Source organism: Durotheca rogersii (assembly GCF_024521655.1).
Source record: "Durotheca rogersii strain YMJ 92031201 chromosome Unknown GGS23scaffold_22, whole genome shotgun sequence".
Lineage (NCBI taxonomy): Eukaryota > Fungi > Ascomycota > Sordariomycetes > Xylariales > Xylariaceae > Durotheca > Durotheca rogersii.
The window spans coordinates 273,500-297,757 of NW_026251253.1; the positions used below are offsets into that span (position 1 = coordinate 273,500).

The following is a 24,258-nucleotide window of genomic DNA, read 5'->3' on the forward strand; positions in this document are numbered from 1 at the left end:
AGCCTTCTAAGAAGGATGCCGCCCACATCCCTAGTGACTAGAAGATGTCTGGACCTAGGAGGTGAGGTCTCAGGACGGAGACAAGCAGGCTGGGAACGAGTCAGCAACGCGGTGCTGCTGAGCACGTCTTGTCGTTCAAGTTTGGTCTGCGTCCCGTTCATGTCAGGGTCAACAGCACAGATTCAGGCAGCCACCTGTGCATCTGGGGCTGACCGTATTGAAGAATAATATATCGCTATGTAGCAGGTGACCCGTTCCCGGGAGCTGCCTTAGCTAGCCACGTCTCCATAGGCGTCTAGTGATGAAAATTATATACGGACCTAGTGTGAAACCTCTCTAAAATATTACCACCCTTAAAAATCCTTTGACAAGCATGTAGGTGTGGTGTCCAGTACTTCTTGATGTTGACCGATATACTTACGTGCCACGTAGGGAACCCTACCTTTCAAACCTGCGTACTTGTCCACTAGGGAGAAGTGCCCGTCCACGTTTTCACGTGACGCCATGTTTACGGCGAGCTTTACACGTTGCCTAGTTCACGATGATGCCTACCCGCCTATCCGTTGATAGTCCCCACAGCCTTGAGAGACCGACCCATGAACCTGTATTTTATCGGTCTAAGCCGGGGTCTTGGCCTCTTCGTAACTAGTGTAGAACCAAGCTCATAATCCCAGCGGTCAGCGGGATGGTATGAGCCGTGGTGGGTGGCGCCAGGACGGGTCCTTCACCGCCTAGTAGGTAGGCGTAAATGGTCTTACGTATCGGGTTCGTCTTTCGTATCATGTGGAGGCTAGTGCTGTGGACCGTAGACTAAGACACTATGAAGACCCTTCTCGCCACGAGATCCATAGAGCAGCCTATCTCTCAGTGGCTAGCCAGTAACTTCCCCGTCGTCGATCGGCTCGACTATTCACCCTTGTGGCTCCAAGGCGACGGCGCTGGGACGATGTAGCCATGGTTCATTGGATAATGGCCTCTAGACGGTCGCCCAATGACTGTCGGTTGTTATAAGCTTATCCTAAATCGTGGTCCTTAGCCTAGTTGGTGACCGAGACTATGGGTTAGGCTAGCCAGGGATGTATACATATATGGATGCTATTCTCGTATCTCTGATAAGGGGTGTTGCTGGGTGTTGCCTGCCTCTTCCGGAACGCGTCCGTCAAACCCGTGTTGCGTTTAAAAGATGGCACAGATGGCAGACGTCACGGAGTGATGCCTAGGATATCTGCCCCAAACTCACGCCTCCCCAATGGCAAATGAAGCGGCAACTCCGAGTGCGTAAGGGGAATGAAACAAAGGAACATTCCCGCCATGTGTACCAGCAACGAGTCTTGTGAGGGCACCGTGTTTCGAACACAGCCTCGTACCATCGCCATTATTGTGTCCAACGAAACCTAGGTGGGAAAAGTTTTCATCCGCATTGCCGACAACAAAGTGCAAAGTCTCCTGTTAGGCCTAGTCGACGAGGCGATCTTATAAATCGTAGGCGTTTGGCTCGGCCGAGGTTGTGCCTAATCCAACCAAGAATTTGCCATCCCGAGGTGATCTGGTGATGAGTGGGCATATGATCTGGTGACTTTCAGCCTGTGTGAGATCTGATTCATATTCTCCCGTCATTATCCTTGGTGTTAAGTGGCGGCTCATGGCAGTTTCTGCGTCACGTGCGTGGCGTGAGGCAAGATTGGCAGATGGCGAGAGTAGAGAGTAGAAATCTGAGTTAGTTCCTAGGTATACACGCATTCTGTTACTAGACCACTAACATTTCCGAACGTGAGGCTCCCCTATCACGTGTGTCGGCTTGTCGTTCGATTGGGGATATCGAGACACGGCGGGGTACGTGCCGAGAAAAGGGGAGGGCATAAGACGCGCGCTGCGAATGGCCACATCAACCCCGATCTTCAGCCTCGCCGGGGGTCCGATGCCCGGGTTTCCCTTCACGGAGGTAAGGCGGGCAAGGCGGGTGGTTTCCCGGGTTCCGGAGCGATCGGTAGTATCGCTTGGAGAACGTGCGTGGTTGTTTGACATCGATCGTGCTGGGGAACGGCGGTGGTAGGATCGGGGAAACTCGATTGGGGGCTGCGGTCCACACCTCCCTTTCGCTGGCGATAGGATGGGGAGCAGGGTAGGCACGCGCGGGGAGGAGAGAATTGAGGCTCTTTTTTGAGGCTCTTCGCGGCTCTACCCCCGTTGCCGTTCGGGGACTAGGCGTTGTGGTGCTAGATGCCACGTAGTAAGAGAAGTCGAGAAGTCATGGGAATTCCCACAGGAGCACATCTGGGGCAGGTAGGTGGAGTGCTTACCTGCTATGTGCATACATTGCGTACATAGATACCTATCCTCTAAAAGCATCTACGCAATACGTGTATGTGCACATGGAAAGGTACCTTAGGAGGTACCTACCCCAACCTAAGATCCCTCTACCTAAGGTAACACAGAGCCTGTACCGCGGTTTGCCAAGATGAATCTGCAGGTACCTGTCTATGTAGGTACCTTGTAGCTTTCGCTGGTGCGGCTCCCAGAGGTAGAGGGCGTTTTTAATATCTGTTCCCGAACAATTCTCGAAGCTGACTCGCATCCCTGCCTCATTGATATGCTGCCTGCACCTTGTCCACCTCTCTCCCTCATATCTGTTCGGTGTTTTGCCTCCTTCCCTCTCCCTCAGCCTACTTTTTTTTTTCTTTTTTTAAATCCCCAGACCTATATGCGCTCTTTAGGATTACTCAATAATCGGAACTGTAATATGTTGTTGTGGTTGGGTGCTCTGCTGACCTCATCTATAAGTTACCGAGCCCGATCCCCGATCCGTCAAGCTTTGGTCGTTCTCTTCTATTTTCGTGGGGTCTGCGAGGATCCCGTCCGGTAGGGAACTTGTAGTCCTTCGGTGAGCCTTTACCTTCTTCCCTTCTATACTTACCGCGGCTGTTTACATAGCTGCTGTCTAAGCTACACTCTCGACGCCCCTACTGCCTGTCCCTGTCCCTGCCAGCCTTGTCGACCTTCTCCCGAAGTGACTCTCAATCCTCCGCGAACGCAAATAGCATTCAGGCTACGGTGGGTATGTCTAACATAGCAGCCTCAGATGATGTCCTAGGAACACGACACAGCTTGGTGCCTTCCCGGCAGGACTCTAGGTAGCCGTATCTACGTGCCACCGACTGGCTCGTTGTAGTGACAATGTTGCCGCGTCTGGCTTGGGCTCAAGGTCGCCTGGCATGAAAATCTCTACGCGGGTCTGCCCTTCATATGCAATCTTCCTGCCTTCGGGGGAATGTTGTGTGGACTTTTGTCGGCTTTACGGGTGTTCGCGGGGGGAGCGCGCGTCGCCACGCGAGGCTGTCGAGGGCAGAGGACTGGTCGGCCGGTCGGTTCGGTGGGGAAGCGATGGCAGATGCGATTTGAGCAAATAACGCTGCTAGCAAATTGGCATCTCGCCGGTAGCTATGGTCCTATCGCGAATGTTGACAGAATTGTCGACGGCGACGGCGATGGTAGTGTTTTTACAGAGGAGGAAAGGAAGATCGGGGGGCAGCGACTGGCAGGAGCGGTTTGGTTGAGTCACACATGCGGCTCTTCAAGGCGAACTACCTGGCGACCCAACGAGGCAACCCAGCCAAAAAAGCAGGGTGGGGTCGTCTTCGCGCCAATGGTTCGCGCTCCAGAGAACAGGTCCAGCTGATGAATTAAAAATTGATCATAAAACCTCAACGTGATCCTCGTTATGTTCTGTCTTCTTGGACAATCATGAAGCTGGCGAACCGAAAATAGTTCTGAATACTTGCGCTTGACATTGACCACTTGTCCCCAACCCGCTGTCCAAAAACACAGACGCCGGCTTTTTTTTTTTCTTCCCCTGCGCACGTGTATACGTCTCCAAGCCGCACCCACAATCCACGCAACCCGACAGGTTTTCGGCTGGTGCAATCTCTTCAAGAGCCAGTTGTCGCATTGGTCAAGAAATGTTGATCTCAAGCTCGTGCTGGATACTGAAGCTTTATCTATGACCGTGAGTTGGTATACCCTCCTAATGAAATTTTCTCTCCAGGTAAGCCAAGTTCTCTCTCTCTCTGGCTAAGTTCTGCCCCCGAGGTGCGATCCTCGTCCGCTTGCCGCTAACCGAGGGAAAGTCGGCGTTCGCACAATGCTGCCTTCAGAAGGTGCGACCATTTTCGAGTCCTACACGAAATATCTTCGAAGGCAATATAACATACGCTGTCCCTTGGATAACTGCGTTCACGAATATCCCGACACGGATGACCGGATCCGGGCACATCTATCCTCACATCACCCAGCCTTATTAGAGCGCGCAGACATTGCACAACTTATACAGGACATAAGACTAGGAGGGTGAGTCTCGTTTTCCCAACTCCCCACGCCGACTCCCCGCTGACACAAGTGTAGAACGGCTGCGGTCGATAGACTCTCGGAACAGCCAGCTAATTCTCAACCCCCCGGGAACAGGCAAGTAGATTCGCCGCCGCGAGAAGATGATGATAATGGCGCGGGCCCAAGCAAGAGACGGAAGTCCACCAGTTCCTCAAATAGGCCCAAGATCAAGCCAGCGAGTCCGCCCAGGCGGTCTCGTGCCCGGGTTCCGTCCACCACTGCCAACGACCCCGATTTCGTAAGGTCGCCGCATCTAGGGGCGGGGACGCTATGGAGTGCAGATGACAATTCCCCTTCTCCTGCCTTGCGACCAAAGCAGCCTGTGCCGAGAACTTCTCACCAGCCTAGGAGCCGGCCCAATGTCGATGATGGCGGCGAGATAACCATGATGCGACAACCAGAGACCCGCCAAATCGGTCAAGACCAGTTGATTGTCGAAGTCAAGGGGATATACGCGGGCCTCGTCATGGTGGAGTCCAAGTGCATAGAAGTTGACCATGCGCAGTCGTGCCAGAACGATATCCAGTTGAACAATGAGCAGTGGCAGGCGTTGATAGCCTTGCACAGGACGCTCCTCCACGAGCATCACGATTTCTTCCTGGCTTCGCAGCATCCTTCCGCGAACCAAGCGCTCCGACGGCTAGCGTCCAAGTACGCCATGCCGGCACGGATGTGGAGGCATGCGATACACTCCTTTCTCGAGCTATTACGCCACCGGCTTCCGCATTCCCTGGAGCATATGCTAACCTTCATCTACCTGGCCTACTCGATGGTCGCCCTCCTGTACGAAACCGTACCCGCCTTCGAGGATACGTGGATAGAGTGTCTAGGTGATCTAGGGAGATATAGGTAAGTGCAGGCGGCGTGACGAATTACGTAAGAAGCTTACGATGAATGATGCAGAATGGCGATCGAGGACGATGACATTCGGGATCGAGAAGTTTGGACATCCGTATCTCGTCATTGGTATTCCAAAGCGTCCGATAAAGCGCCTACCACGGGGCGACTATACCATCACCTCGCGATCCTTGCGCGTCCGAACCCATTGGAGCAGCTATATTATTATACTAAATCTCTTTGCGTTCCTATCCCCTTTAACTCTGCTCGGGAGTCTATAATGACCTTGTTCGATCCGATTCTTGATCCTAAAAGCTCTCAGCACTCGCGGTTAATTGCGATTGATGTTGCATTTGTAAAGGCGCACGGGATTCTGTTTAGTAACAAGTTCTCAGATGACTTTCAATCCACAATTGACAGTTTTTTTAATATGCTGGACAACCACATCGGTCGGACCACTACGAAGTGGATGGAATCAGGGTATGTTTCTCGCTGGCTGCCCCGTCTGAGCCCATTCGTCAGTTAAGACTTCAAGCAGGTATTACATAGCTATCTCGAACTGCTGCGCACTCTTGTCTTACGGCCAGGACGATAACATCATCCTGAGAGCCATTCGCCCTCAGAACCCCGAAGAGACCACCGAGCTTAACTCTAAAGAAGCCTTGCTCAGAAATGGGCCCAAGTCACCGTTCGGAGGTGCGCTTACTCTAGCAGACGGCACATATAATGTTGCGCTTCGCAGACTCGGGGACATCAATGTAAGTTTCTTGTATCCTTTGGGGCATCTTCGTCGCCTCCGACCCCTTTGAAAGGCTGCAGAGGACCTCAGCAGTGGGTTCGGGGACATCTCATGGATACAACTTAACGCTGACCTGAACCGCAATATAGATACTTCCCTTTCTCCACGTAGTTATGGTCTTTATATACCACCTAACACTTTACCCCAATGCCATGTTCTTCATTGAGAAAACTTTTCCTTGGAAGTTAGTCTCTCTTCAACTCAACTCTCTGCTTCTCTCGTACCGAGACTATACCCGGATCCAAGAAGAGCGGTTCCCCAGGCGGGACAAGGAGCTAGCCCCCCGCCCGCTACCCGAGGATTTCGCGATGAAGGGTTTGGTATGGGTCGACAAGTATTTCCCTGCCGATTGGTTTTCAAATGACAAAATCGACGACGACGAGAAGTATTTCGAGGTGGCCTCTATGACGGACGACCGTAAGGAGAGGGTTTTATGGCTGGGATGTCGCATCGCGAAGTTCGGCAGCTGGCTCACTTACGACGAGAATTCGCATCAGTTTGGGGTTGTCCCTCAGTATGATATGGAGATCGGCCACATTTCTACGAGTAGCGGCGACCCCGCCGCCGTTTCTGGGAGTCCTCGAGAAGCTTCCTTCGGTTCTAATTTCGCGTCGACGAATCGTACCGAGATCACTGTATCTCAAAACGACCAAGATATGGTCGACATCGACGAGGAATTGGCAAATAAGCCAATAATTCGACAGTGAGCCGCTGCCTAATACGGGGATGAACCCGGCTTCACCTCTCGCCCCATCGCGAATTATCACCGGCCGATGGCAGGAGTCTTTCGGCCTATACGAACCGGAATACATTGGATATCCCGAGGCTCCCTAACACTTTGGCCCGTCTAGGGGCATGTTAAGTTGGTATATCATCCTCAGATTAGCATTCTTTTGATTATTCGTCTCTTTCAACTGCATGTTGCGCCCATCTGGGTTAACGCCCGTTTCATGCAGTGTTCTCGCCCATCATTTGGATACTCAGTCCCCCTGGCCGCCTACTCGGATGGCGCAATCGAAAGCAGCTTTGCTTGTGGTTATTGCCACTCCTAATACGAGAATGTTGCTACCAAACCCTCGCAAGGCTGTCGGGTAACCGGCCCTTTTGACGGCCGCTCCTCGAGCCGATGATAGGCCCCGACAGTATTGGTGCCAGCGAGTAAGCCACGATATGCCGTTGGGTGAAAACGAGGTTTAATTGGGTGCGGGACTGGAGTTGGCGTCCCAAATGACCCGTCTGATGAGGGAAATACTGTCGGTTTCCGAACGGAGCATCCAGCTGGCACTGCTGAGGGGTCACGAAAACCTCCTGGGCGCCCAGTTCAAACCAACCAGGAGAATATTGACGCAGGGCGAAGTAAAAAGTCTAAAAGGCAAGACCTGTCGGCTGGCTGCCTTACGCAAACGGAGCTGGAGAAGTTGGATTGCTGTGCAATTGTTGCCTGGGATTCGATATGCTGGCCACACTATTATAGAATGGGGCAATAGGACACCTCTTTTCAGTCAAAATCGGGGGGTTTTTTTTTCTCATGTAGATATGGGCTTCCGTAGGTATCCACCCATCTGTACTTTTCTTTTGTTAGGAAGCATTACTTATTGTTTACAGCGGACCCCCATCGGACTTGGATTTCAGCACAATACACATTCAATTACATGGCAATGCAGGACTTGGCAGTTATCTGTGTCTCTTAAGTAAGCAGTAGGTACATTACTTTAGTAGAGACTCAAAATCTATCCATCTACGGTTGCGCGTGTACGTTATTATCCATTCACATGTACCTTACCAGCCTACCGGAACAACCAAAAGCACAGCGAAACTGCCCGTGGATGCTACTCCTGAGCGCAACACTTCTACGGTATTTATCTACCCCTCCTATTGCACATCGTATGAAATATCAAGGAGAGCTTCTATGGGGATAAGGCGGCACTAAGCGACGTTGCATTATTGCCGAACTAGAACTAGACGGATGCCCCTTCTTCCTAGCCCCCCCCAGACAGGAAGAAAGAAGGGGGAAAAAAACAGCAGCGGATCCGTCTGTTGCTGCTGCGTAGCACCTGTATAGTATACGTAGGGGTGTGTTCCTGCGAGTGGACGAATTGGGCGACTTGCCTTTTAGTCCCCTCTGAAGCGGCAGGTTGTGTCGCCGGCGACAGCCATCGTCGAGACCTTCTATAGGATGCCTCGCCTGTCGACCAGCTAGAGACATGCCTGGTCGGCTTCCTACTTGTGGAGTAATGTGCGGTGCATTATTCCGCAGCGCGTGATGGCAATACACAAATACGAGACACTAACGAGACGGTGGCCTACCTACCCTAAGATGCGGTGGCGTCTGGCACGGAACGAAATCGCTCACGTACATGCTTATTGAGAAAGAATTGCAGAATTGCCTGCGACTAGAATGCCGCCGGCCCCCATTGCCCCCCTCTGTTGTATAGCAGGTGTTACTACCTCCCTTAGGGGGGAAGGGTGCTGGTGCTGGTGATGGTGATGGTAATACGATCTACCTTTGTCCCCCCTCGCAACTTAGCTCCCTAACACTTCTGAATATAGGCCTTATGACCCTGGTGTGATAATGTTATATTAGTATGACTGTGTCCATCTCACTTCGCTGCCGCTTGCTGGCTGATGGAGGTACCACACTGTAAGCCGGCCTGAGGATGCCACGTTCAGAACCAAACACCCACTAGTAGGCGCAATGCTGCACCAAGCTATGCAAGCTCCTCTGCTCTTGTAACAAGTGCTACGTAGCAGGGAATTAGCAAGAGGCAATGGCGAGGCAACTAAAACAGCAATGCAAGGGATTGGATTCGGGGGCGTTACTATGACCCTAGGAGGGGGGGGGGGGCAGGCCGTGTTGCAAGGTATGGAGAGGGGTTGCGGGGAAGTCAGTAGTAGATCAACATATCAAATCGGATGCGGATGCGAATCTGCTCGCTCCCGTTGGCAGGCAGGCAGGCATGTCCTAGTCCCGATACAGGAATTGCCGTTTCTGCTGTTTTTCTCGCGGTCAACACAAAGCCCAGCCGCGGGCACTGTGGGAGAGGGAGGTGGTTGGGTGCTGCGTCACCCCCACTCACTAGCATTCGTTCAGGCGGATCGGCACGGATGAGGTCAACGATGCGAAGCCTAGGTGTGAGCGAAAACGAAGCGGCAGGGGGGGGACGAGGCAAACGAGATGGTGCCTCAGACCAAGGGCGCAGGGAGGGCGCACGAGATTCGTCGCAGACATGAGGTGTTCGTTGCCATGGCTCGGAGCCGCTTAAGAGAATATGCCCATCATCACCCTACTATCCGCAGCCAGGAGGGGGACCACCCGGCCATGTCCATTTCGGTGAGGGATAGTGTGTGCGGCAGGCTGCAAAGTCCGGCCACGCCAGCCTGGAGGACCCGGCCAACGCGAGCTGATAAACACGCTGCCGTAGGGGGCGCGTAGAACACCTACCTACCAACCTGGACAGCCAGCGAGGTAGGTTGTTAGTCCCCCAATCCTACCACACGCTGCAACTTTATGGCTCACTCTGGAAAGCAATCCTCCGTGCTGTGACGGCCAAAATGACGACGGCGATTCCTGCTAGGAGGTACAAGCGAGTTTCGCGCGTTTCTTTTCATCCTTGTTTTTTCTCTGTTCATTATTAAATAATAATAATAATAAAAGCATTCCCTCCGCCAAAAAAAATTCGCCAAGTAGTTAAAAGAAAAGAAGAAGAAAAAACATAAAACCAACAGTTCAGGTACGATAGACATCGTTGCAGGGAGAAAAAAGAGGCGTCGAAAGTGGCACAGGCTAGTCGACGCACTCTTATGTCCGAATCGGCGTTGAGAGCGCCAAAATCTGCGGCCATCGTGTACGATTAATACCGGTAAAGCGGTCGGTGGAGAGCCTTTCGTATAGGATTAGGGTCGACTTCGCGGTCAGCATGGCCTACTGTGTACGTAGGAATGAAGGAGCAACGTCATCCCTGACGTTGCTGCTGCCTTGGAAACTCGAGGCATCGGCTTGACGCCAACGGGGGAGGGAGGGGAGGGGGTTCTGGGTTCGATGGGGGTGACGATAATAAGAATCTGGATCGTCCTACTTAGAGGGGATGCACCGGCTGACATCGGTACGCTTTCTACCTCGATCCAGGGAACAAGTCCCAGCGCCCGCATCGAGGTTACGCGCGTGCGTGGGTTCGGTGATAGGCAGCCAGCGTCGTCGTCGCCGCCTCCAAGACTTCGCGAGCCTGTTCTTTTGCGCGAGGCCGTGGGCTGAGTAGCCCGTCGCGGGGCCTTTCCCGGGGATGAGGGTGGCTTATAAATAGGAATAGGTAGGTATATATTACCTGCGTGGACAGGTCGCATTGCGTCAGCGAACCTACTGGTGTGAGTGTCTACGCGCTCCAATTCGCGATGGTGGCGTGGAGGAAGTGCGCGCTGAGGTCTGCTTTTTGGACAGGGATGTGTTCGTCAGTAGGCGAGTTATTCCAGGTTCAAAGGGCCAAGCCGGAAATACGGACCACGATCAGGTGCTAGGCATGCCTCGTCTGAACGGTGATCGTGACGGTAATACTTTGCCCCTTGGGTTGCCTCGTCTTGTCTTCCTTTAGTAAGCTAGCTGTAATAGAGTCGAGGGCATGGTGATAGGTAAGCGGTTGGTAGGTTGGGGGACACCAATGTGCATGTGTATGACCTACTCTGATAAGAGGCAAAATTTGATCCAAAATGCGCCTTTTCTGACCCGGTTACCTGTAATCAACTTGAATTTTCAGTCTGACGCTAAGGGAGCGTGGCTGTCTAGCTGGTTCCTAGAGACAGGAGGCACAAAATGGGCTACCCCTATCGCAGGTGCCACGCACTGCATCAAGGGTTGTTAGAGAAGGTTGAGACCGCGACTGGGAAATTGTATAATAGCGTTCTACGCTGAGCGCGTTAAGAGTATCTTGAATCTGGACTTTCAATTTATTGGTATCAAATTGAAGACGCGTCGGCTGTGAAGCAAGAAAGGGGAGAGGCCGCGTTTAAGACCCTCTTGGTTCGGGCGCTGCGCGAGTATGCGCAGTGAATAAACTCGCCATCCACATTGGCTATACATATATATGTTGGTAGGTACGTACGTAAGTAAAGCAAAGTAACGAATAACGATATGAAAGATGGGGTGAGACTGGTGTAATATTGATGTCTAGGTTCTATCTCTCTATCTATGAAGGACCGAAAGGGGGGGTTCGGTCCTTATATCTTAAAGGTACATAGATACATACAAGACAGGGGTCTCTGCCCTAGTGATTACTAACAACCAACAATATATCAAATATCAGCTAACTTCTATACGCTTTGACAACGCTATGGTAGATGCACAGGGATAGATACAGACCTGCTCAAACTGGCGTTGGCGGTCTCCCAAGCCTTCCCGCATCTGAAGGCATATGACACGCCCTTAAACACTACGCCGTCCATGAATCTCGAAATACTAATTCAATAAAGCACCCACTTGGCTGGTTTAATCGGTACGAGACGCCGATGAATTGTGTGCTGAGACGACCTCATAGCTTTCCGGTGTGCGTGGTAGGCACTGGGCTGCTGGGTTCATTCCTGGTGAGGAGCTGCCAATCCACTCGAGACACCTGCACCAGGAGGCAAAGCAGAGTATACATCGTTATGGATAATTAGCGGATATTTTGGGAGGGGTGCGGCTTGGATTCTTCGTTGTTTCTAAGCTCGGATAGCCAGGACGGCAGGGTGGTTTCTTCGAAAGCCTGGTTGCTCACAGCTGTTGTCGAGTCCACCTGCATACTCTGATTGGTGTACCAACGGTTGAATCTTCCGAATAGCATATGCTGAATAAACATTCTATCGCTCAGGTTAATCAGTGTGTTGACCGTGTCCGTCTCTGGGCCTGGCGCGCGAGGTATGAGGAGGCAGGTACGTGCTGTCCCATTTCAGAGGCGGTACCAGCGATCAAGCGTTAGCAAGCTTCCCTATGATTATTAGACAGAAACTGTATCTTCTATGGTTCTCTGGGGATCCAAGATGCCGACTCTTAACTTTCTGACCGATACAGACTCTGTATTTCGAATAAATGAAGCGTAAGTAGGTTAGCAACTTATTGCCCCGTGGACTGGTGGAGACGCGAATGCTCCTTGCATCAGGATTATTCAGGTAGAACAGGGCCGTGGATCAACGTATATTTAAAACATCATATCATAGTCGTAGAGGCTACTACCTCGTCTCGGCGAACTAGCTTTGTTCATGTATCTCGTCGTATGGTAGGAAACTCGACAAGGTACCCGGCAGTTCCCGTCTCTTAGATGTTTAGGGAAACCAGCGGGACAAGTTTAATTTCTTGAGTACCGTATATCTTCTTTATAAGTCAAGACTTCGACTCGCATTCGAATGGTCTGGTGACCTCGTTGGCGCTTTATAGGGCGACAGTCGAGAATGAGTGGCGTGAAGGGGGAGGGAAGCTTTGCACTGGCTCATGTTGCCGCCCTAGGTTCACCGCAAATTTTGGCTGGGGAATATAGACAGGATCGGAACGAAGCTAGAATGGGGGTTTGGCAGTCTTTCCATATCGTCTTTGTAAACGTGCGGCCGCTCCGACTTAGATCATGGCCGGACACATGGGGATAGCCATGATTTGACATGGGCCCGAACCACCGGAAATCTCCCAGTGGACAGGAACTCGGCGTTTCCGGCGGTGGATTCGCTACTTATGTGCGGCCGGCATGTGGGCGTCTGACCTTTCCGGGCCGGCCATGGGTCAAGCTTCTGCCTCCCCCCTACTCCTCTCCCTTTCCATACTCCATGCGGCTCTTCTTGCACGTACGGAGATATATGCATCTATCGGTGCACCCTGTCGCTGTCGGGTGGTTCCGCCGATGACGCGATATGCGACAACGAAGCTTTGTGGAGACGAGTGGCGCGCATCTACTGGCTGCTCGGCGTACAGGTCACAGCGCTAAGGGGGGTGAGCCAAAGATACGTATGCAAGTATCCCGGTATGATCCACTACCGATGTCGCCTTGGGGGGAAGTTAGGGGCCGGAGTTACATACCACACAAGTACCTCCTAAGCTTCCCGGCTAATGTACCTACAGCTAAGCTACCTACCTTAGGTACCTAACCTTGGTTCAGGAGGTACCTATCCGCCCGCCTCAGGTACCTGTCATCTAAGTACCTACATTTACCTTTACCTACACCTACCTCTTACTTACATACATGGATAGGTACATACCAATCTCCTTTATCCATACAAACACCGTTCGTTACAGGTCGTCGTCGAACTGACTACGTCTCGGGAACCTAGAAAACCGTTTCGCGCATTGCAAAATCTACTAAGCATTGGGTTGTTTTCCTGATATGAAGATATCGTTTCATCTTCCACGTTATATTCCCGTCTTTTCTTGAATCTCCCATCTTGTCACGCTTCACTCCGATCTGGGCTCGGATCTCCTCCCCGGATCTTGATGACGCCTGTTCGGTAGTTTACACTCTCGAAGCCGACATTGGCGACGTGACGGTTTGCGTCTGCACGCCATACCATGTCTGCGCACAATCAATATTATGCAGGCCAAGCATCCAGTTCAGCCAGCCCACAAGCGTGGTAGCAGGACAGGAGGCCAGCAAAAGCCCGGCCTCTTTTGGGGCCTTCACCCCGGTCGCATGCTCTTGTCTCTTGTGGCGTTCTGTGTTCGGAAAGGGTGATGGGCGCACAGCATCACTCCCGTGTTGGCTCCGTCGATAGTAAGACTCTAGCTCGGGCACCTCGTCGTCCTTGAGCCGCAGAGTAGCGATTTGGGGTTGTATCGCAGCAAGGAAGATCGCACAGCGGCACTAGCCTTCCCCCTCACCCCAGCTAGGGATCGGCTCAAGCGAAGTGATAAGCTGATTGGGGTGTCTACGAGTCCGCCGGGTGCACATAGATCGCTGTTCCTCTTCGTCTTTATGAGTCGTACCCTGATTGAGGTGTATGACCCCTTGGGCCTGCGACGTGGATCCCAGACCTGACAAAGTCGCTAACCTTTTTGAGAGCTATTTCTCGCAGGGTCGATGGTAAAGCGACGGCTAACAGCCGACGTTCTGTTCTTGATCGTGAGGTGTCTGGTAGGAGTAATAGTGGGACTGGAGCTTGTATGCTCCATACCTTCTGCCGTCCTAGGTGGACGTATAAATGGTCATCTACTAATGATTTCTCCTGGTTGAAGGGGTACACTTTAATCCTCACACACCCCATTTGCCTAACTGTCCCCCTTAAGCGTTGATTAGAGCGGAGGACGTGAGCAGTCCACCACTCACCTCACCGAATCACCACCAATGTTACTCTTTCGTTAACGTGTCGGATAGCCTTCCTCGGATAGCCCACATAACGAACGAAGAAAGCTAGTGCTGGACTAGGATCAGCTCAAGGCTCACCTGAAATAAGCTCACCTGCACGTAATCTATGCCCTCTACCTAGCTACCTACTCTTTCTAAGGACAATGTAGAAGAGGCTGTGGCCTCTAACACTGCTCTTCGAAGACAGGAGCCAAGTCTATTCAAAAGCCTAGGTCTTATGAACTAGAACCTAGTGTGTCGAGCTTGTTCTAGTAGCCCCCCCTTATTACACGACGGCCACCCAAGGCGCCTAATCCCTAACAGTCTAACCCCGGCGCTATTCCCTAAGGCTAGCCTGTAATCTCCCCCCCTCGCCGTTGCTGAGTAACCGTAGAAAGGCTCTGACTAGGGGAAGATCCAAGGCAATTTGCTAGGACCAATCATTCATATGCCGCACCTGTCGCATGTCAGCGAAAGGCAACCATTGTAAGAGTGTAAAACGACGAGCCTAGTGAGAATAATGTCGTACACAAACCTCGACTGACCGAAAGGAGCGGATTTTCGGTAAGGAAACATGGCATGTTCCTCCCATGTGAACATCCCTGGGAAATAGTTCGAGGATCAACGTCGATATGTCGTTTCAAATTTCTTGTTAATCACCTGCAAACAGAGCTAGCGTGTTATCTTCTCTGAAAATTGTAGGCATGCACCGACGCTGTCGGAACAGGGGGAACGAAAGACTCTAACCTTCAAACGCACTCATCCCTTGGCCGATCATCAAAGGTACCGCGAATTTCAGCCCCGCCCTTCGTAATCCTGGTTATCAAGGAACTCTAAGGAATAATTTAGGACAAGAATATCAATTGAGGACTCCTGATGTTTGTACACATTCCTATCCGTTAGAGTCGCGATTATGCCACGTACGGAGCCTCTATCTCCAAAGATAAACTGCCGGCATCTACGCGTTTTCGTAATTTATCGACACTACATAGAAACGGGAAACGTTTGATATCCTTAAGAGTTGCTATAAGATGGAGACGTACATGGCTGTGCCGCAGACTGAATTGACGGAAGTATGTAAAATCAATTGTTTGCCGAACTTGGGCTTTACTTGTATGAGCCTTTAGAATAGGGGTACTAAGAGAGCAATATAAAATGGGAGTGATACGCATTTCGTGCGGTATTAGGACAAACTAGCTTGGCGAATATCATCCATAATAACTACCCATCTTAGGAAAAGGGGATACGGTATCTGTTACGCCCTCAGGATACGAAATGCCGACAATAGACTGCTAATCGAATACCATCTCCTTCTCAAAAAATCAATTCCCCCCATGACTCGCCCTCCTTACGCGAGCCGCTCCGGCGTTCCCGCCCTTTCTTACCCCGTCGTAGTCTAGTTTCTCAAGTTCTACATGCCTGTAAAGCGGTGATCTTCGTGCTCGACTCTCCACAACTAAATTCCGTCGGGGGATGTTCTCACGACCTCCTTCAGCCACAACTGGCGGTTCTGGTACTTGTCCTCTAAGGTGGCGTCATGAGTCTGCCGGCGAGGATGGGATGGGGTGACTTTGGGTGGGTTGCCGCACGCGAGAGTAGAGATGTCGCCGGAAAGCAGTTGACGGGTTCGCGCCATTAGCCGTTCCCCTTGGCTTCCCCTCTGGGCAGGGTCGTGTCGGTAACGTAGTACGGGCGGCATGAGACGTCGGGGTAGAACAAACTAGCGGTTGTGGTTATCGCCGACCTCGAACCCGGCCGTCCCTCCCAATTGTCGATCAATGATTCGATGGCAGGATACGATGTTCTCGACGGCTGAGGCATTATGAAGGTCGATAGGATATGCATGAGACAACATTCGAGTAGTAGTTGTGGAGTAGGGGTTGTAGCCAGTCCAGAGGAGAGGAGGGGAGATGTCACCAGGTCGACGCCAGACCTCAAAGATAATAGGCTTTCGCGTCTCGACCCTTCATCCGTGGGGGCCCAGCATGACCAGATACAGTATCAGATGCACATCCATCTGTCTATCGAGGTAGAGGCACCGTCTACAAAGCGGGATGCTGGTGATCCGCGGGATTAATTCCATATAATAGCATGCATAAACTAATGAGATTTGGCTGTCAGCCAACCTCCAATCACCAGGGTTTTTTGGGGTTCTTAAGATCCAGTCTCTTCTGTCGGCACTCCTGTACCACCATACTTGATTCCCTTGTGCGGGCGTGGAAGAAGAAACTTGTGATGAGCGAGTTGGTGGCGGTAATATTGGGTAGCAATCGGGCCACCCAGCGACGATGACGGCTTCGAATTTTCCTCCACACTTGTCTTTCGAGTTCTGCTTCCCGACATGCCCTTCTGAGGCCCTCGGCGCATACGAAAGCATGTAGGGACCATCCGTGCTGAACTGGACTATGTGAATACTACGCTGTACGGTTGACACCGTAGGTCTGCCTGCGTTCACAACGCCCATGCAACACCCCGTAACCAACCAACACCACAGGCGCGCGGGCGAAATGCGCGACATCCTGTAGGCTACGCCCTTCCACGAAGAGGCAGTACGGTGCCGCGGGGTACTATCCTCTGGAGCCGATTTAGGCGAGCGACCATCGGCGAAAGTTGCTGGTTGTCTCTGCTAGCCAGCCCCTCAAGCGACAGGCGAAACCCGAGCTGGCCATGCAAGCTATCGCTCGAGGAGAAGGACGGAACAGGGTCGACGTGGTAATGAAACCCTGCTCGAAATGTTTGGGAGGTAATAAAACATCTAACCACGGGCTATCAATGCCAGAACTTGCTTTCCACTGCCACATGGCGGTACTCCCCCTATGCAGGTGTCGACCGGGTTACTTGGGAATTTCGCGGATCTGTTCGCCACCGCCGTGTCGAAAAGAAACGCGTTTCAGTCGGGACGCAAACAGTGAAAACAGACAGCTTGAATTAGGTAACCACAATGGAACTAATAGATTACGAACACGGTAGCTTTTGACGCTCCCTCCATCCTCGCTAGCTTCCGCCTACAACCACGCGATCCAACTCGTCCTGCTTCGTTCCTTGTTTAGCATGTTGCTCTCTCATTCCTCAAAACAGTCGGCAATGCTCATTGCGTGACCTAAAAGTAGCCCTAACACAGAATTACCTTGAAATTATCTCAGAATTCCCGCTCAACCATGCACTTGATTATCCTCGAGGCATATAACGCGACTTGAACGAAGCGGACGATCGGTACCGCGAGGCTGTTGCGACCCTTATAAGAACTCTGCTCGCATCTGTCACAACATTCCGGCTTGCTTCGCCGGATGGACATGGCGATGTGGCTGCCGGAATTTCTCTTATCCTCCGGCTTGTTCGAGGGGGCAGGGTGACCCTCGACTAATTTCGTCCGCTCATCCGCTATGTTGTGGACAAATCCGCCGACGACACCATTTGGGCTGCAGTCTTCAGCATTGTCGACACCCTCGACCCGTTTATCTTCCCTCCATCCAGCACACCCCCGACCTTCAAGGGAAGACCCATCAAGACCAGCTCGAGCCGATTTACCGATAGCGAAACGACCGATACCGTCGAAGGGGAGCTCTTCAAGGAGATAAAATAGACAGCACGCCCATGCTATCGATCGGCAATTCTAAGCCGCGCCCGGACACACCCGGGGGGGGGGGGACCTATGGGAGAACAAGACATATTCCTGCCTCTTCATCTCACCAGCCGGCCGTGTCATCAGCGCCTTCAAGAAGACCAAGGAACTGCTGGAGTCAATGCGAAATGCGATCAAGGCACACCAGTCCCTCTACGCCATTGGCGGCGTTCTCCACCGCGACATCTCGCCAAACAACGTTATTGTTACGGAGCCTGAAACGGCAGATGGCTTTGAAGACATGCTTATCGACCAAGACTTGGCCGAAGTGAGAGACAACGGCCTGAGCGGAGCGGAACACCGGACTGGCACGATACCGTTAATGGCTATAGAGGTGCTCCGCAAGGCCAGTCACACCTGCCGCCATTATCCAGAGTCGTTCTTCTATGTCCTGCTTTGGGTTTGTGCGCATGCATCATGGATGAAGGGAACTATTCCCAGCGGAGAGATGTAGCCTAAGGAGAGCCTCCTCCGGCAATAGGAGATTGGAACATTTGAAGAAATAGCGGACACTAAGGTGGGTAATATGACTGAGAACGGACTCAAAGTAATTATGCGCCACTTTCCAAGGTCGTTGGATGCTATCAAGCCACTATGTCTGAGGATCGGGAATATCCTCTTCCCCATCGAGAATAGAAGGATAAAAGTCGGAACCCGCGCAGGAGACCCAGACCAACTTTACGGACCCATCATAGCAGCATATGACGGCGCTATCAGCGGTCTATCAAGTACAAGCATGTGACTTTGTCTCAGCCTCTTCTTCCTCGACCTGCCGATCCCTTCTTAAGACTCGAGCTATTTAGCAACGGAACAAGCTATATGCGCATGCAGGCCCAGGCGTTTGCGGTCACAGGTAGGTATATGGGGAGTAAACCATGTAATCGTAATATCTTACCTAATCAAGTAGTAGGGGAGCAAGTAACCATCTTATACCGCCAAAAGGTCTCGCAGCCTCCACCTCACCTCACTGTTTCGGCCGCTAAAAACGGCGGCACTTGCTGCCGCTTACTTCTGAACATTAACAACGGTGGATGAAAGTACGTAGGTATCAAGAGTATCAGAACATTAGGCAGGTTGAGGCATCATGTGTAAGCCGTATATTACCAATTACGGATGCCTTCAAGAATGGTTTGAGGAAGTATTAGGCGGAAGGTAGGGAAAGTAACATTTCAAAATATCCTCGACAGCGCCTTCGTCCAGCACCGCGCCGAATCTGTCCGCCTCCCGAGTTAGCGAAACACACCCAACATGAGAGTGGCGATTAAAGACGAACCCCAGACAGACGACGTGTTCTCGCAAGTCCCTTGTTAGGTTTTCCAGAGCGTCCTTACCGCCGGAAAGACCAAGCCGCCGAACGCGGTTCCAAATCTGGACTGGTGTGATCTCAGGCGGTGCCAGTCCGAGATTTAGGCTACTGCTCAGTAACCTGTCGAGCTCATTGTTCGATATGTCGTACGTAGCAGTCGTCGATAGGTTAGAGGTATTCTGCTGCCACAGGGAGAAGCAGGCAGTAGAGACATGGCCAGAAAATTCGCTTTCGCTGTTGATGATACCGGAGTGGCCATGGTCGAGGTGCTTACCTCTGAGGTGGTCCATGCAATCCGTCTCCAGGCTTTGAAATACCGGATTGTTAGCTGCTCGGTTCCCAACTCCGGGAAGGCGAAGGGCTCAGAATCAACACGTAGGTATCTTACGCGAGAACAAATTGGATTCCAACTCTCGGATCGGCCAGGAGAGAATCCGAGTCGTCGGTAGAGGGCGCCTTTTCTAGCACGCTGCTGGATGCCGGAGGCGCTTCTGGTAGGTTAAAACTGGCCTTCCACGGGCGATGTTCTCCTTCGGCAGTGCCGCGGTCGTTCACAGGTGAAACGGTACTAGGACTTTCGGAAAACTCGACATGAACATAGACACCCCGATCGCCCTCTATATTGGAAGTGACATGGCCGTAGGAGGCCGCGTCTTGAAAATTGGAGCGCTCGTCCGAAGCAGCGGGGGAAGAAGCGCTGTTTTGTGCCAGGGCGTGGAGCAGACCATTTACCTGCTTCTGCAGCGCCTGGGCCCGCTCGATGGCCTCCCTCTCGCTTTCCCGCAGCCTGAGGACCTCCTTCTCCAGAATCTTGATATACATTTGCGTACGCTGCCGATGCGTTCTGCGATCTCAGTGAGCCAGCCTGCCGCTAGGAACGGACGAGGACGAGGAAACCCACCGCTGCGCCTGCAGAACCTGGCCCCGTCGCTTATCCTGGCCTACTCCGGCCGATGTACTACTACCTTGCATCGTGCATGCTGCAGACGGCATTAGTAGGGGACCACACGGCCGGTATCAGCGAAGCGCGGGAACCCCGGAATAATAACCCACCACTGCCCCCGGCTGTCTTTGGGAGGACGTCCTGGCCCAGGATCTGCTTCGACCGCTTTGATATCAGTCCATACTCGCGCCCGTTCCCCATAGCGCCGGCGTATCGGTTTCGTAAGTAGGTAGAGACGGGTGTATAAGCCGCCCAACGGGTGAATGTGTAAACGTATTGTGTGTGTGTGGGTATACTCCACGGTAGGGGGTAAAATCGGTAGAATCCAGGTACACCTACGGATGGTAGGTATTATGACGCTTTTCCCAGTGCAAGCTTGTAGGGGTCTCTGGCAAGTGGTTAGCTGGCCAACTCATGTCATGTGATTCTAGTTTGCGGCGGCGACACTAGTATGTTGTAAGAACATGCTCTAGGTAGGTACATTCAGCCACGTACCCGTGGACCGGCGCTGCCAGGTACCCACCCATCGGAGGAGGTTGTGAGAGATCAGTAGGTTACTTAACGGAGGATAGGTTCGATTCCTAACAGCGCTACTTGGTAGTTTTCGTTATAGGTAGCTCATCTGTGAGGTACCTAATGTCGGGTACCTGATCTTGACAAGATCCTCCCCCAGTAGGTGCCTACAGAGCCAAGTAACTAAAGTTTTAGCAGCTGCGTTTTCGTGCCCAAGCCTAGGTACCCGCTTGCCTGCTCTGGACCTAGGGTTTAGGAAAGGCTCTAGTCTGGCTCCTAGCTAGAGGCAGGTACTGATACATAGGTGATACACCACTTATCGGGAGTAGGCGTTGTAGCGGGTACCCCTGAGATAGGGAAATGCCGACAATCGCGTCATTCACACGAGTTCCACTTGACCCATGCAATGCCTAGGTACATAGTACCGCCCGCCCCCCCTGAGATTCCTAATCTTCCCCCCTTTACCAACTGCTTAGCCGATTAGTGCCGGCGCCGTTGTGGCCATGATGCATGGCGTACCACGCGCGATGCCGCCTGTTTCGCAGCAGTGCCGGGCGGAACCGCTCCGGACTGCGTAGCTGAAGACTGGCTCCGTATCTCCCCTCCATCCTAGCTATCGCTATATCGCTAGCAGTGCGAAGAATTAGGAATCACTAGGTCTTGCGCACTCCAGCCTAGAAATAACGTGATCGATCTAGGTCCTTCCTGGGCTGCTAACTTCTCGTCGCCCTTCCAGACCCTACTCGGTATCGCGAACCGATCGATCCCCTTACACTCGCCAGCGCGTCATGGAGACCCGGATCAGATATATTAGACGGCCACCGACATCATGTTTTTCCATTTGCTCTCCTTACAGCGTCCCCTGCGCGACAGAGGCAAGAGCCAACTCCCAAGATGGCCGTTCCCGACGCTCCCAACGTTTCCGTAGATGAGGCTGCAGTGCCTGGCACTGTCCGGCTAGTTGATCTTCACCACGAGCTCCACGGCGTCAGTGAGCGCGGAGTTATCATTCTCGTACCTCAGCCCACCTCCGACCCCGAGGATCCCCTTAACTGGTCGCCATGGAGAAAGCGTCGTGCCATGTACCTGACGCATCTGTACGTTATCGCGCGACGCCGCCGTCTCTGGAGCCTTCGCCAAAGCTAACAAGCATGTTTTCAGGTATACCTTCGTTATCGCTTGGGCCTCGGCAGCTATCTACTCGATCCTCGTCAACATCTCCCAAGATACCGGTCTCTCCGTTGCGACGCTGAACTCCGGGTCCGGTACCATGCTTCTGTTTTTCGGCTGGGGCGCGCTGCTTGCCCAGCCTATCGCCTTGACCTTCGGACGCCGTGGAACCTCGCTGCTGTCTTTGCTCTTTACTGTGGTGCGTAGGGCGATTGATAACGATGGCTCTTTTTTTTTTTTTCTTTGGGCGAGACATACCTATGCTTATTACGCTCTTTAGGCCATTTCCGCCTGGACAGCATATGCGCCGAGTTATGCGGCCTGGGTTTCTACACGTGTGCTCCTCGGTCTGGTCGGATCGCCAATCGAAGTTGTACCTGAGATCATTGTGACAGACCTGGTTAGTTCTTTTCTCCTTTCCGCCCCTTCATAATTTCCTACTACTCGGGTGAGTTTGCAGAGGTGCTGACGTTGTTACACCATCGTAGTATTTCAACCACGAGCGGGGCCACCACATTGGGATCTACATGCTTATGCTCACTGGAGGCAATTATTTGTGCGCCGTCTTCTCTGGCCTCATCAATGACAGTATGGATTGGCAATGGGTTATGGTGCGTACTCCGAATTCTCCCTGGCGCCGCCGGGGTTCCTGTCATGCTCACATTGTCTGTTCTAGTACTGGTGCGCCATCATCAACGCTATCGCCTTCGTCCTCTTCTTCTTCGGCTTTGAAGAGACAATGTACTACCGCAACACCGGCTTCGAGGCCGCCCGTAGCGATTCCAGCACAGATATCGGTACCTTGGCCCCTGCCTCAACCTCTGCCTCGGTGTCCGAAAAGGACGTTGGAAAGGCCCCTGGCGCTGCCCAAGAGACGGTCGCAAACGCAAGACGCGAGCCCGTTTACCCTAAACCTCGGTCCTACTGGCGGAAGCTCGGTCTCTTCCGCGTCATTCCCGAGAAGCCCAATCAGTTTTTGGCGTATATGTACTTGCCGCTAAAGAATTTCTACACATACCCTCTCGTCCTATGGGCCTCTTTTTTCCACGGAATTGCAGTCGTGTGCTTCAATGCGTTGAACGCAACAGCATCTGTCATACTGTCCAGTCCGCCGTATAGTTTCAAGAGTTCTTACGTGGGGTTGGCATATATCGGGCCAACAATCGGCGCGATCGTCGGGTGAGTCCTATTCCAATCTCTAAATGTGTGCCTGCCTCAAGCAGGGTCGGAAAACGGCGACACCAGCTGATATAATTCGTTGCCTCAGTGCTGTGTGGTCAGGAGTAATCAACGACAAGATCTGTCTTGCTTTAGCTCGCAGAAATAAACATGGACTGCGAGAGGCAGAGCATAGATTGTACGCCGCCGTCATTATGTGCATCATCCCACCTGTCGGCTTCATCGTGTGGGGCGTTGGCGCATCACAAGGTATCCATTGGATTGGACTTGTATTTGGGATGTCTATGCTTGGTAAGCTGTCTCCCTTACCGCCGTAAATGTCCGCCCACCTGGCGAGTACGCTCTAACAGTACAACGTAACACATACAGGCTTCGCTCTGACTGCTGGTGGTGGTCTGATGATCAACTACATTACCGATTGCTACAAGGAGCTGCAAGGCAGCACCATGTCTTCGCTGAACGTGATGCGCTGCACCATGGCGTTTGGATTCGGATATGCGGTGACCCCCTGGTGGGAGGCAACCGGCACTCAGAACACATTTATAACGTGGTCGCTGATGAGCTTCGCACTCTTCGCGACGTTTATCCCCATGATTATCTGGGGGAAGCAGCTCAGAGCCAGGAGCACCCACGCTTATTGGACGGAGGTAAAGTCGGGGTTAGCATCGTATCATTGAGAGGGCGCGCGATGCACATGAGCGGCACGACCACGCATGCCACCAGCCCTGTGGGGGCATACATATGTCGACGCGGAGCCCCCACAATGATCGACATGCATTATGAGTATTGTCGTTCAGATATATATACATATGTGGTAGGTACCTACGACAAAATACTGTCATTTCAGCACTTGCAAACGCCAATAGATACGCCTCATCTGACACTTGTTAAATAATCCGAATCCCTCATACTACTTAAGGCATTCCTGATGACAAGGGGGAACCCTAAAGTTACTGTAAAGTCGACTCCTAACTCCGTTTCTATATAAGGCAGGTAAATACCTAGGTAGGTATATGACGCCGGCAGCATTACCTGAATGCGATACTTAGGGACCTACCCACCTAGGTACCTCCACAAGGTACCTACATGCATTAAAGACATGGTGCCCACGGCGCCACGTGCGAAGCTTGTGATCTCCAAGATCCAAGGGTTTACCTAGGTAGGTACTTAAACGCATCCGCATACATACCTATGCACATACATGCCTACATGTAATTA

General features: G+C 52.3%; 5 protein-coding genes across 5 annotated transcripts; 4 read left to right on the forward strand and 1 right to left on the reverse strand.

Moving 5' to 3' along the window:
- Positions 1-2,952: 2,952 nt before the first annotated feature.
- Positions 2,953-3,707, forward strand: GGS23DRAFT_220266 (uncharacterized protein). Its single transcript, XM_051511967.1, has one exon. It carries the CDS (start codon positions 3,269-3,271, stop codon positions 3,674-3,676), a length of 408 nt encoding a protein of 135 aa, XP_051369391.1. The 5' UTR covers positions 2,953-3,268; the 3' UTR covers positions 3,677-3,707.
- A 431-nt stretch (positions 3,708-4,138) lies between these two features.
- GGS23DRAFT_599200 (uncharacterized protein) lies at positions 4,139-6,726 on the forward strand (the record flags this gene model as incomplete). Its single annotated transcript, XM_051518894.1, has 5 exons — positions 4,139-4,344; positions 4,399-5,232; positions 5,287-5,700; positions 5,759-5,978; positions 6,109-6,726. 5 exons carry the CDS (start codon positions 4,139-4,141, stop codon positions 6,724-6,726), a joined length of 2,292 nt encoding a protein of 763 aa, XP_051369392.1.
- An 11,324-nt stretch (positions 6,727-18,050) lies between these two features.
- On the forward strand, positions 18,051-18,671 carry GGS23DRAFT_606720 (uncharacterized protein; the record flags this gene model as incomplete). Its single annotated transcript, XM_051519935.1, has 2 exons — positions 18,051-18,329; positions 18,411-18,671. 2 exons carry the CDS (start codon positions 18,051-18,053, stop codon positions 18,669-18,671), a joined length of 540 nt encoding a protein of 179 aa, XP_051369393.1.
- Positions 18,596-20,721, reverse strand: GGS23DRAFT_579844 (uncharacterized protein). The gene is made up of 7 exons (XM_051517089.1): positions 20,674-20,721; positions 20,289-20,624; positions 20,137-20,215; positions 19,624-20,079; positions 19,203-19,541; positions 18,825-19,142; positions 18,596-18,718 (listed from the first exon to the last, which is right to left on the reverse strand). The coding sequence occupies exons 2-6, from the start codon at positions 20,377-20,379 to the stop codon at positions 19,049-19,051; spliced, it is 1,059 nt and encodes a 352-aa protein (XP_051369394.1). The 5' UTR covers positions 20,380-20,624; positions 20,674-20,721; the 3' UTR covers positions 18,596-18,718; positions 18,825-19,048.
- A 445-nt stretch (positions 20,722-21,166) lies between these two features.
- Positions 21,167-23,961, forward strand: GGS23DRAFT_579845 (putative MFS transporter). The gene is made up of 8 exons (XM_051517090.1): positions 21,167-21,348; positions 21,428-21,788; positions 21,853-22,060; positions 22,142-22,261; positions 22,350-22,472; positions 22,538-23,040; positions 23,129-23,331; positions 23,410-23,961. The coding sequence occupies exons 2-8, from the start codon at positions 21,586-21,588 to the stop codon at positions 23,715-23,717; spliced, it is 1,668 nt and encodes a 555-aa protein (XP_051369395.1). The 5' UTR covers positions 21,167-21,348; positions 21,428-21,585; the 3' UTR covers positions 23,718-23,961.
- Positions 23,962-24,258: the final 297 nt, after the last annotated feature.

Excerpts from the sequence above, each read along its gene's own strand:
- GGS23DRAFT_579844 (XM_051517089.1), bottom strand. The coding sequence starts at position 20,379 with ATGGGGAACGGGCGCGAGTATGGACTGATATCAAAGCGGTCGAAGCAG. Across the intron at positions 20,080-20,136 it reads CAGGTTCTGCAGGCGCAGCG|AACGCATCGGCAGCGTACGC; the intron begins GTGGGTTTCCTC and ends CTGAGATCGCAG. Across the intron at positions 19,542-19,623 it reads GGAATCCAATTTGTTCTCGC|CCTGGAGACGGATTGCATGG; the intron begins GTAAGATACCTA and ends GGTATTTCAAAG.
- GGS23DRAFT_220266 (XM_051511967.1), top strand. The coding sequence starts at position 3,269 with ATGTTGTGTGGACTTTTGTCGGCTTTACGGGTGTTCGCGGGGGGAGCG.
- GGS23DRAFT_579845 (XM_051517090.1), top strand. The coding sequence starts at position 21,586 with ATGGCCGTTCCCGACGCTCCCAACGTTTCCGTAGATGAGGCTGCAGTG. Across the intron at positions 22,473-22,537 it reads TGGATTGGCAATGGGTTATG|TACTGGTGCGCCATCATCAA; the intron begins GTGCGTACTCCG and ends TGTCTGTTCTAG. Across the intron at positions 23,041-23,128 it reads ACAATCGGCGCGATCGTCGG|TGCTGTGTGGTCAGGAGTAA; the intron begins GTGAGTCCTATT and ends TCGTTGCCTCAG.